The sequence below is a fragment of the Lepisma saccharinum genome, chromosome 4, assembly GCF_977018435.1.
Source record: "Lepisma saccharinum chromosome 4, izLepSacc3.1, whole genome shotgun sequence".
NCBI lineage: Eukaryota > Metazoa > Arthropoda > Insecta > Zygentoma > Lepismatidae > Lepisma > Lepisma saccharinum.
In genome coordinates, this window is record NC_139232.1 from 36247319 (window position 1) to 36261298 (window position 13980).

Here is a 13980-nt window from a genome sequence, read left to right on the forward strand (position 1 = left end):
TATTCTTTGGTCTAGACCAGATAGAGGGTATTAATGAATGTGGAAATAAAGGGATTATATTATATGTTGTTTGGGTTCCTTGGTTCATTGAGGTATGATGTTAGCATCAGTTTTCATTGGCCAGCAACACTGAGTGGTTGACTCATGATGTTACACCAAAGGTCCTGGGTTTAGGGTCTGTTACTCAAATAGCGGCAGCTACAAGGTCGCTTCTTGCCCTTCTATTTATCTAGTCTGGCCATAAATACTGTTACACACTATTTTGTGAATAAATTGAATATGGTTTCAGATTTTTAAATGTTCTTTTAGTATGTAACACTTACGTATATTACCCACAAATAGCACTAATCAGTTTTCAAAATGCACACTTTACGCCCTCACACAGGCTCGAAGTCTCCCTGGCCAGACATCTATTGCATCACGGATGGTCTTGATGGGAAAGTCCGCCCCTGCTGCTATCAAGGAGCACTTTTAACTTTCAATTATACGGTGCCTCTTCTTTCAGACAGTCCCCTCTAGCTCTGGGCATAGTTTATAGTCCAAGGTACTGAGATCATGGCTATCAGATGGCCAATCAAAAGTGGAGATGAAATCGAGTACACTGGTCTCCAGTCACTGTCGCATCATCCATGCCTTATGAGATTGGGGCAGAATATTTCTTGAACATCCAGGATTCATTGTGAAACATTGTTTGGTTCAACAGTGTCATGAGCGGGTCCAGGACACTTTCAACATACACTTTCGCACGGCTTTTAAGCCCTTTTTCTCAAAAATGAGACTTGGTGAAACTCTCATAGCTCACCCCCTCCCCCACCAAACCATGACTGAGGAGGGCTGGTGGCATCTCTGATTTTTGGGAACTCTCTCACAAACTTCTCGAGAGTTTGAAGCATACACCCATTCATTTTGCTGGTTAAAACTTTATTCAATGGTGAACAATTTCTTATCAGTGAAGAGAATCCTGCAATGCCCATTGGCAACGTACCGCAGCAGGAGCCATCTCGATTTCAGTTCCCTCTGCTTCTTCACTTGTGTCGTCAGGAAATTTCCAGTACTGCACCGGTAAGATCCAATTCCAAGGTCTCCATTAACTACCCTGAACATTGATTGTTGTGAAATGTTCAGCTCCTGTGCCATTATCACTTGCTTACGGATGGGATTTCGGCGGATGCGAGCCATCACTGCTTTAACAACAGCAGCTGTTCATATGGAGTGAAGTCGACCAACTCTTGAGCGATCTTTCATGCTACCAGTATCAGTGAATCTCTGGATTGTCTGATACGCAAACCTTTTGCTGATCTTCGGGATTTTTTGGGGCTGAAAAATCCTCAATGAGTGACTTCCCAACCATATGCAGAGCAATTACGGCTACTCTGTTTTCATATTCGCCCCACTCCATGCTAAGCACAAGAAGAAACACGCTTGCTCTTTCACGGATGAACACACAATGGTCATCATGAGCCTGACTACCAAATGTACAGTCCAAGCCAAAAGTTTGTAACAGTATTTATGGCCAGACTAGGTATTTCTGCTCCAAACATGGCATCTCTGCACTGTTGCCAGCACCATAGTAGTGATTTTCCCTAGATTCATCTGTCTGTTTTCAGCCTAAATTTTATGTACATAATCAAGTGGCCAATATGCCATAGAATCATGTGACCACTATATCAATGAAGGTTTAATTTCTTAATCAGTTACTCCAGTTCAGTTTCTTTCACCCACAGGATGAAAACAACTGCCTCAGTCATTCAGAATTTAAGTAAATAATCTCACTTTGTGATAATGAAAGCTGATGGAACTTCAATATTCCTGCATGGCGCTTTTAACCAATGGCATTCTGGTTTGGCATTTCAAAGAGCAAAGGGATAAACTTATGTACTATTACTTAGGAGATTTTTTTTCCTCACTGATAATTTTCTTTCTGCTTTTAAGAACATTGTAGTTCTATAGTCAATTGCTGGATTACATAAAAATTCTACCAGACAGTTGGTACAGAAACCTGCAACACTGAAAGCTGTTGCATCGATTTCATGATGAAAGTTGTGCGAATTACTCACAAATTTAATATAAATATATTAATAACTTACGTTTTGCGAGTATCTAGGTAACTCCTGCGATGTTTCGGGATGCAACTGCTTCCTTGCTCACGCTGCTCATGTTTAGGTTATGTATAAATCGTAACCACCTCAAACACTCCATAGGTACAGGATATAGGATTGGTAAAAGGTGTGTGGTTAAAAAACAATAAAAATCTAAAACCCATTACAGGTGCACGTCAGACTACCATGCTGTTTCCCCGATTAGAAACTGCTCCTTGGAATGTTAAAACTTTAAAACTGTGAATAGCCACTGTCCGCATGTGCTGCAATACTCCAATGTTTCCTCGTAGAATGCGAGGTCGGGCGCTTCCCCTCTCTTTCTCCTCTATTTCCCCTACGTTCCTCCCCCCCACACTCCTCCTCCATTTCAGTTCACGTCAAGTCTAGCATGAATTCCTCTTCCATTTGAGCTTGGCGTGCTACTTCCGGGGTTACGTTAAATCCTATTTTTACGTATTCTTTCCCATCCCATTTCTTGAACATCTTCCCCTACATCTCATCGATATTACCATCATCCCTGTTTAATTTATTCTCTCTTCCCTTACATATATACGACCCTTCACATACATTCCTTCTTATAGGTTTTTCCTCTTCCCTAAGCACTTTCCGTTTGGCGATTACGTGGCCTTCGTCAAGGATATGTTTGGAGAGCCCTGTCTTGGGAACTCCCTCCCTTATATTCCTATCGTGCTCTCCCCACCGATCTGTGAGTCGAATCTTCAAACGCATCCAGGAGACTGGTGTTGTAGCAATGTACAAAGAGCTTTCCAATCTCATATCCATACTTGCAGGGCTCAAGAGGGGCATCAATTTGAACATTTGTTGAAACAAACGCTATATTATCAATATTGAACATTCATCACTTTTAAGACTTCAAATTTTTCCTATGAGAACAGACTTTTGGGACACCCTGTATATGAAAAAGTTAGTTTACCAGCAGTAAACCAGGTAATATGAGAGACTATGCCACTGGTGAAAAGTGACCTTCATCTGCCTATTAAAAGTAACAAATAATAATCCTGGCTCGAGTATTTGTGTTTTGTTTTGCATGTATGTATGTGTGAAACAATGCACAATATTCACAATTATGTTTTCAAAGTGGTGGCGATTAGGGGTTGTGGGGACAATTGCCCCCAAACTTTTTGCAACTTTTTGCCCCCGCATTATGACTTCTTAATGCTAAGTCTAGTCTACCAAGAGAAAGTAAACTGTCCTTACCCCTAGTTTTGGCACCTAATCCTTGTCACTGTGTATTCAGAAAAGATAAATGTAATTAAAAATATTCAATAAAAATGTTCAACATCTTACCAGTTCAAGGAATGATACTTTAGGAACATCAGCTTTCTTTTCCTTTTTCTCATCATCTTCTTTACCATTTTTATCTGACGCAGGATGTACAAATTCTCTGAAATGTAGTATAATGTTAATTTAATTTCGTTAATTAATTTATTTGTCAGAGTCATTTTTCATTCCCTTAAACATTAAAATAGCTGCCTATTTCTGATTACACATTTTTCCTGTATTTCTTGATTATTTGCTTATGACTCGAACACAGATTATCCTACATAAGAAGTGTAGGTGCTGCCTTGGTGGCTAAAGGTGTTGACTAATCTTCTGACAATATGACCACCAAAGGTTCTGGGCTTGAAATGTTTCTTATACATTAAAATTCATAAATATTCTACACTATTTAACTTGGAGTAAATCTTGAAGTTTTCCTGGCGACGAATGATGAAAAGATTTAACTTGTTAATGTTCAAGTATCCATATCAGTATTGATGGGAATTGACACTAGTGTCAGTTGTTAACTATCAACTAATACCTAATTTCTATATTAACTATTATTATAGTTTCATTAATACAGTTGTGTACAATATTATTCCTAATATGATCAAATAGTTGTATTTTTTTTTGTTAAATGAAACTAGAAATTTGCATCTCATTTACTAGAAAGACAGAAATGTCTTTTATATCAGTAATAATTAATTGTTTTTTACTGTTTATAATATAATTTGTGTTGCATTATAATTTGAAATTATAAATTTATCAATTTATATTGCACTAATATTGATTGTTTTTCTAACCTTTTAAAATAACAAAAATTGCAACAATTTTAATTTAAACATAAAATTTTAAATATCTTTAATTGGACTTAATTATGTTTGCTGAGAATATCAACCTTTTGGAACAGAACACATTTTACATTTAAACAAGTGCAAGAAATAATGTTTTTTTAAACATTTAAGTAAAAAAAATACACTGTAGCCTAACATTTTTTAATACTTTTTAAGGATGGACCAATATGAAATTTGATAACTAATATTCTACTGATGTGATATAAAATTGCAGCTGTTAAAAAGAAGCCTGTATTGTTCATATTTATCATTAGAGATAAAATCCCAGAGACTGTCATTGATTTTCCCTTGGAAAAACGACCTATACATTTAGATATTTACTTTACAAAACCAGATTATATGAATTATACACCTTTATATTCATAAAAATAACAACAGGATGGCAGCATGTTGCACAAAGTTCCAGGCTGTTTACAGGAACGTGAGATCGATAAAACTATTGGCATTTGTACTGATAAGACTATATGGGATAATGTGATAGACTAATAATCAGTCCATCCTTACTTTTGATTTATTGATTGCATTTAAAATTTTGGGTGCATCAGCACTTAAAGGCTATTTTGCACCCATCACATTATATGGGGTCCAGCCCCTTAACGTAACTAAATTGACTGTAATGTCGTTAATTAAAACATTAAAACATTCTGACTTCGGTTAAAAGCTGAGGCTGTAAAGGGGCACTTACACCCCACTTTTGGTTTTTGTAAGGTTGAAATTCTGCAACAGTTATTGCTGTCTAACGCTGAAAATTTTATCTACTGTTTTCAGTAGATCAATACGTGCTTTGAAACATCTACTGTGTTCAGATTTTGAAATAGATACAGTAAAACTTCTCCTAATGGACACCTATGAATAGCAGACACCTCTAAATTACGGACATTTTTAAATTCCCTGGCAGAAATACATGGGGTAATATTAAGGCAATATTACTTCTCAATAAAGGACATTCTTAATAACGGACGCGGACACTGAAAACTACCTTCCCAACGCAAATAAAACTTAATAACGGACAGCCTGAAAGAAAAGGTCGCAATTCCTGGAATTCGACACAACACTGCCCAGTATTTCGAACTAGAATGCATTGTTTCATGTTACACTGAACGTATTTCTTTTTAAAAGTGCAGACAGTAGACAGTATTCTTTGTGGTTATCTTGAGAAGTGTGTGTCACTTCTGCTACGATGTCGCAGAAATGCAAAAGACTGACTTTAACCCCTTAAGTGGGTGTTTCGATTTTATAAATTGAGTTACAAGCAGGTTACCCGAGCTGTGTTCGAGGTTGCAATGTGTAACGTTAAGCAGGTTGCCCGAGCTAGGTTTGGGCAGGAAAGTTTATTCCAACTTCAGATCGGGTAATGCGAATTGTTCTCGGGTATTGTTGTGTACACTATGCGGAATCCGATGCGCAGTTGTTTTTGAGAGAGAGAGAGAGAGAGAGAGAGAGAGAGAGAGAGAGAGAGAGAGAGAGAGAGAGAGAGAGAGAGAGAGAGAGAGAGAGAGAGAGAGAGTGAGTGTGTGTGTAACTTAAACCTAAATGGGAATTGAAACTACTGCACACATAATTTAAAGTAAACTTTCTCACTACATTGTCAAAGAGAGAGAGAGAGAGAGAGAGAGAGAGAGAGAGAGAGAGAAGAGTGAAAGTGTGTATGTAACTTAAACCTAAATTTGAATTGAAACTACTACACACATAATATAAAGTAAATCGTATGTTGAATCTTAGACCCCAGTTCAGCAAGCCCCCAGTCTGCCCCTGTCCCAGAGGGCACATGGCTCTGGACAACATTATAACATTACATGTCTTTGTAAATGAGAGAAAGGTGAATGAACACCCAAACAGTCAAGCAAACTGTACAAAACTGTACAAAACGAAATGTATCTGTGTATGTACTACTATATATCCATTTAAATAAAATAATTCCCCACTACGGGAACATTGACTGTATCTGAAATGCACAAAAGCTGCCAAATTCAAATGCCCGAGCTCAACTTGGGCTCCCCGCTTAAGGGGTTAAAGGAAAACATTGAAGTCATCAACGTCTTCAAGAAAGAGAAATTTAGTACGAAGTACAGTATTTTGTTCCTTGAATGTAGGAAAAAAAACACATTATGGTCGTAATGTAATATGCTTATCCTATTGTGTAACATCCTACACTTTTTTCTAAATAACGGACATTTATTTTTCTCCCAGGCCTGTCCATTATTGAGAAGTTTTGCTGCATGAATGAAAATTGTTAGCATATTAAATATAATATTGAAGAGCACATTTGCACTTGTAGTCTCTCTACTGTAAATGTGCCATAGCAGAAAGCAAGTTACAATCAGTATATTGACTTTTACAGTAGCATAACTAACATGCTCTGCCTGTTGTGTGCCCCTACTCGTTTAAAAAAAAGCTTTCTTTTCTAAAATGTTAATTCATGCCTACATTTATATTAAGTACATACAAATATAAAAATACGAGGGGTGTCCAAGCCTAATTTTAGAAAAAACATAAATTAGCATGTGATCAATTTTTTTTTATTTTTCAATGTAGTCTCTTTCTCTATTAACACTCTTCCCATTTGGATGGCAAGCTCATGATTTTAGTGTTGTAGAGGTCTTCTTTTTGTCATCAAATCGCTGCCCCTTTAACTCGAACTTCAAATGTAGAAACGGATAAAGTCCCTCGCGGCCAGGTCTGGTGAATAAAAGAGGTGGCTGCTTATTGTGAACGTCCGTTCATCTGCAGCAGCCCTGGCAGTGTGAGACATGTGTGGTGGTGGTTTGTCGTGCAACACATTCTGCTTTTCTATTTCTAGTGATTAACATTTTCTGTTTGCAGTTGTAGGGGCATAAAAATAGAATATGTTAGTGTAATTGATACTACTATAAACTCGAGAAATGATGAACCCCTCTCAGGCAGATTTGGCTACACTTAAAACTTGCTCAACATGCCCATATGAGCTTTTTGCTCAAGTGTGGTACTCCGTCTAATCCAAGATTTTTGTAAAAATGCCCTCGGGAAGTTCCTGTGAAATGATGAGCCCCCTCAGATTGATTTGTCCACACTTACAAAAGGCACTTCTGTGAGATTGTTGTCCATAATCCTGTCAAAAATATGCCCCTCTTTATATTTTTTTTGCCCACACCTAAAACAAAAGCTCTTGCATCATGTTATGCATCATGTTATGCAACAAATTATGATGCAAGAGTTTTTGCATTGTGCAACAAATTATGATGCAAGAGCTTTTGCATTATGTTGTGCAACAAATTATGATGCAAGAGCTTTTGCATTACACATCAGTTAGTATTGTGAGAGTGGCTGAGGAGTACAGATGTGTTGTTGCATTGCTCCTCTTATTTTTTTTTTAAATATCGCAGATTTGTATAAATTGAATTATAGGTTTGTTTGATTCAATATATTAGAAAATTCTATATATTGAACAAAGGGTTTATATTTGCCCTAGTTTGTTATACAAGATCAATACATGACACATGGTATTAGGTCAATGCCTTTCCATGCACATCACGACATGCCTGTGCAGACATGCAATTGAGAAAGGTCAGTGCTTCAGTGGATCTATACTTATTCTATCTTTGTGCATGTAGGCTATCCTGTACAACCTGTCATAGGTTTATTAAGTATAGAGTTTTGATTTGAACCCCAAGAAATTTTATAAAAATACCAAAGCCAAAAATATTAACACACATACACACACACACACACACACACACACACACACACAAATCACACTGCTGAACCCAACTGATATTTTTTATTAAGCATAGAATTTTGATTTGGACCCCAGGAAATCTTATATAATAAACAACAACAAAAATGCCAAATCAAAAATATTGTAATCAATGCAATAAGAATATAACCAGCCCCAATTGGGCCAGGCATCAAAGGAATTGTAATCCAGACAAATGCAGAACTCCCACAAAAATATGCCCTAAATGCCATAGAAAATATAATCTGGAATATTTCACATATAAACATAAAGGTACTTGTTCTGCACAGTCATCAACATTGCCCCCACAACCATCTACATCTGGTCTGAAAAGGAAGCATGAAACACCTGTTAATGCTGGACCGGCAAAGCAGCCACGCTATGAACCCATCCATAGCAGTTTTAACGGCCAATTAAGGGATCACTGTTTTGTATCAGAGCCAAGATGTGGTATTAAGAATTTTTTGAACAGTTTAAATCCTGATGTGCAGGCAATTCTAAATGCACAAAATGGCTCTTATAAGCTGTCCCTCAAATTGTTTACACAATATAAGAAGCCAAATGGCACAAAATTTACACAGCCCCACATAACAGAAACTGTACCGGTATATTCAAATGCAAATTCAGACAAAATAATAAGCAGTTTGATAGATCAATGGAATATTAAACACTCTGAATTTGCAGCAAAAGAGTCTGGATGGAGCCTATGCGGTTCTCCACACAAGCTCTATGTTAATATTTCTGAATTCAGCCCATTACAAGGATCTACATATCTGCCATTACCTGCCAATATTAAAAACAAAAGAGCCGTGGTTAACATAGAAAATACCGACCAGAAATGCTTTTTGTGGTGTATTTTAGCTGCTTTGTTTCCAGTTTTAAGGAATCCTGAGAGAATAAGTTATTATAAACAGCATGAACATATTTTTAATGAAGCAATGAAGGGCTTAAAATATCCAATGTCTGTTCAGAATATTGATAAATTTGAAAAAAAAGCCAGGGATATTAATGGTAAACAATTATCTATTAATGTATTTACTTGTTCTACTGGCTGTGGCAATTGCTTGATAGCACCTCTCAGAATCAGTACATTTGATGATGATTCTGCTGTTCCGATTGATCTGCTCTTAATTGAAGAGGATGGCACATATCATTACACTCTGATACATAATCTTGAAGCTTTAGTCAGAACACAACTAGACAAAACTCATACAATATTCAAGTTGTGCAGAAGATGTTTGTCTGTATTTGATGGTCAAAAAATGGTGAATGGGGTTCGGGAAAAGAATGCAGAAATTGCTAAAAACAAGTTAATTGAGCATCTGAAATACTGTGGCAACCATAAACCTGTTCATATGCTTATGCCTAACCCAAATGAAAATGCCAAATTCAAAAAATTTGAAGCCTTGTTGGAACACCCAGCATATATAGTCTGTGATTTTGAATCAAACCTCAAACCCCTTGCATTCTGTAGCCCAGATCCTGATGAACCTTCAATTACATCATACCAGTTACATGAACCTTCTAGTTTTTGTTATGTGATTGTACAGGATGGTGTTGTTAGTAAAGAAGATTTATACATGGGAGCAGATGCCATCAAAAAATTTGCACTTACAATAGAAAATGAGTGCCATGACATAGCATCTAATGTATTATTAAAATCAAAACCTATGTTGCCTTTAACAGAGGAACAGATTGAAGATTTCAACAATGCAGAAAAATGCCCGGTATGTGATTCTGAATTTTCAGATACAAATATCAAGGTTCGTCACCATTCTCATACAGATGGTAAATTCTTAATGGCCCTGTGGAATAGCTGTAATATTAAGATCCAGAGACCAAAATTTATCCCTATATTTTGCCATGGTGCATCCAATTATGATTTTCATCATTTGATCAGGTACGAGGGGTTTGACAAGCAGAATTTAAATATTTTAGCTGAAAATAATGAGAAATATATTGCCATTAGCAAAATAATTAAAGTTAATGGTGTTCCTATTCACTTAAGATTTCTTGATTCATACAGAATTTTATCGGCTAGCCTGGCTACACTGGCCACTCAATTATCTGATGATCAATTCAAAATCACATGTGCTTTGTTTCCAAATCAGGACCTGAAATTAATTAGGTGGAAGGGTGTATATCCATATGATTATGTTACAGATTTTTCTAAATTTGATGAGTGTTCTCTGCCACCACAACAAGAGTTTTACAGCAAAATCAGAGGATCTGGAATCACTGATGAAGATTATCACCATGCCCAGTTGATGTGGAACAATTTAAAATGCCAGACATTTGGTGATTATCACAAGGCTTATTTAAAACTTGATGTGACCCTCTTAGCTGATATACTGCAGGCATTCAGAAAATCTTCCATGCAAAATTATAAGCTGGATCCAATGTATTTTTACAGTGCTCCGGGCCTAGCATGGTCTGCAATGTTTTTAAACACTAAAATGCAATTGGATCTGATCCAGGATCAAGATATGTATCTGTTTATGGAACAATGTATAAGAGGGGGCATGATGCAATGTTCTCAGAGATATGCCAGAGCAAATAACAAATATATTCCTGATTATGATCCAGCACTGCCATCAAATTATATACTGTATATAGATGCCAACAGCCTCTATGGTTATGCTATGATGGATAAATTGCCATATGCAGGGCTTGAGTGGGTTGAAGATTTCAACATTGAAGATCTTCATGATTTTGATGACAGTAACTATGGTCTGTTCTTAGAGGTTGATCTGACAATTCCAGATGATTTACACAACACATTTTCTGATTTGCCCCAATTCCCGAGGTTAAGTGCTCACCTGGCTCTAAACAGAAGAAATTGATGATGACTCTGGAGCCGAAACAAGATTATGTCATATATTACAAAAACCTCCAGTTCCTGATGAATCATGGTGTTCAAGTGACCAAAGTTGGAAAAGTTTTGAGGTTCAGGCACTCAAGATGGTTGAAGCCATATATTGATACAAACACAGAGCTTTGAACATCTGCATTGAGCCAATTTGATAAAAATTTGTTTAAATTGATGGTCAATTCAGTGTATGGCAAAACAATTGAAAATGTCAGAAAACATATTGATGTTAAAATAATTACTGACCCCAGCCGGAGCAAAAAATTGATTGCAAAGCCCAACTTCAATTACAGAAGAATTTATGATGAGAATATGGCACTTTTCAACATGAAAAAAACAAAGATCAAGTTTGATAAGCCTATTTATGTAGGGGCTGTGATATTGGAATTGGCCAAATTACACATGTTAAAATTGTATTATGATGTGTTGAAGCCTTTTTATAAGGATCGTGTAAAACTGATGTACATGGACACAGATAGTTTTGTTCTTGATATTCAAACAGAAGATGTTTATCAAGATATAGCACAGCCTGAATTGTTTAAATATTTTGATACCACTGAACATTCAAAAATTAAACACCACAACAAAAAAGTGCCTGGCAAGTTAAAAGATGAGACACTTGGTGATGTTATTGTGGCATTTGCTGGGTTAAGGGCCAAGATGTACAGTTTTGAAACATGTAGTGGCGCTGTTGCCAAAAAGGCCAAGGGCATTGGCAGAGTAACTGTAGACAAAGAGCTTGAATTTGAAGATTACAAAAATTGCCTCAAATCATGTAGCACAATCAGAACATCAGAAAATAGAATTCAGAGTGTGGATCACTTGTTGACTACAAATATTGTAAGAAAAGTGGCTCTGGACCCACATGATGATAAGAGATGCATTTTATCATGTGGCATACATACTTTACCATGGGGTCATTGTGATTTGAAAAGTGGCAAACAATGCCCAATTACAGAGCATGATTTGAAATAAATAAACATGCCTATGAACTTATTTGGGTTCAAAAAACAGGCTATTATGGACCTGCCAACAGCACAACCCTCTTCTGATATAATATCTAAACTAAGTGCTTTGTTAATTATTCATCTGAACAGCATACTTACAGATGTTGATGATGAAACAGGTAAAACATTGTACATATTTAACAATAATTTAAATCATTACCAATTACCTGTAGGTGGTCAATTGCAATTTATTACAACCCCTGAGGGTAATGTCAAGATTTCAGTAGGGAGAAATATTTATAGAATTAAGCACTCAAACATGATTTCTGGCACTGTATATACTGTTTCTGCTGGTGACTGCTTATATATTGAGGTCCCTGGATCCTATGACAAGCTTATACCTTTTTTTATAGAATTAAGAATTAGATATTCAATAATAAATAACCACTAAACAAAAATGCCTAATGATATATTTGGCCATACAAGGCATGAAGATCACAGTGATGAGATTCTGATGCTTGATGTCAGAGTCAAGAAATTAAGAAGTGATTTACAAGCTTTACAAACCACACTCAATGCCAGTCTTCAACTAGAAATTACAAATTTACAATCACAATGCATGGACCCTCTTCTTAAAATTGATTCTGAACTCAAATTGCTGCTTCAGAAATATACTGATCTGGCCACATTAGATAATTTTCAAAGTTTAGAAGAGGCTGTAGCAGCTCTTCAAGCCAAATTTAAGACCCAGGCCACCAACTCTGAGCAATTGAAACAGCAATTGGAAGAGCAGATAAATAATGTCCAGACACAGCTCCAAACAATTGTCAAAAGCATAAAAACACAAGAAGATTTTGATCTAGTGATTTCCACTCTAAAAGAACAGATTCAATCACTCCAGATACCTAATCTGGACCCTCTGAACAATGCCATAGCCGAGGTTAAAGAAAAAATTGAGACACTTGAAAATTTTATGAACAACTTGCCATCTTCTGATGCTTTGAGTGCAATAACTCGGAGTGTTGCCAACATTAAGCTGCAACTTGAAACATATGAAGATTTTGGAAAAATTCAAAGTACCATAACCCATCTTGAGGGTACAATAGCAGCAGTGCAAAGTGATTTGACAAATGTACAAGAATCTCTAGAATCCCGCCTGCCTGGTATTGTAGACACACTTGTCAGTGTCCAGCAACAGATCACAAAGCTTGAAAACCTCAACACTGAATCTGAGCTATCTCATTTTCATCACTTGATCGATGATATCCAAACAAAACTTGAAATTTTACAACAATCAACACCCACTCAGGCAGATATAGCCCTGCTCCAAAATGCTATGCAAAATGTGGCTGATGCTTCTGAATTAAATAATGTGAAATTGGCACTTGAATCTTTGCAAAATACTGTAACAAATCTGCCTACATCACAGGAACTTAAAAATATTAAGAGAGCTGTGAATCGCATATTGAAATCAGAAGATATCAAGAATATCCAGACAGAGATCAAACAACTTACTCAGACAGTGGCCACTCTACCAACTAATCAACATATTAATGAACTGCATGCCCTGTTTGAGGATATCAGAAGACAGGTCCATGATCTTACTGCTCAAAATTCAAAATTGGCAGTTATTGAAAATTTGCAACAAATTGTAGCTAATATCAAGCAACAGCTAGGGACCATGGAATCCAATCAAGCAAATGCTCTGTCTGTTTTTCCCACGCAGCTCCAAGAGATTGTGCAACAATACAATAAACTTATTGTGGACATAAAAATCAAGCCAGGCCATGATGATGTTGTTAGGACTATTAATGAGCACCTTGAATCTGTAACAAGCAGATTGCTTACAGCAGAAAAAGAAATAACAGGCATAATCGAGAATCCAAAACATACAGTAATTCTTGAATTGTACAGCATCCCCAACAAAGAATATGATTCACCATTTACACCAGGTGGCAAAATATATATGCTGTCCCCTGCACAATTTTATTACCAGTTTTTTGTTGGGGGCACACTGAGACCAATGAAGATCAAATATTGGCTTCAACCACAGGCACACCACTACCCCACCTTATCAATAACAAATGCTGACAACAAACCAAAAATCACCAGTGTAGAGTTAGAGGATTTTACAGATCCCAATACATTAGAAACATCTTTTGCTGAAGATGATGGCTCTCTGGAATTTCATATACAAATAGGAGACAAATTATATTTA

The 13980-nt window shown here is 36.5% G+C and overlaps 1 protein-coding gene across 3 annotated transcripts in view; it reads right to left on the reverse strand.

The window, feature by feature from the left end:
- Positions 1-13980, reverse strand: part of LOC145986419 (ATP-dependent translocase ABCB1-like) — a 101336-nt gene that overhangs the window by 56354 nt on the left and 31002 nt on the right. For all 3 annotated transcript variants that reach the window (XM_083120411.1, XM_083120410.1, XM_083120413.1), the window contains exon 3: positions 3408-3504. In XM_083120411.1, the coding sequence (XP_082976537.1) occupies positions 3408-3504 (97 nt within the window). The remainder of the gene's footprint in view (positions 1-3407; positions 3505-13980) is intronic.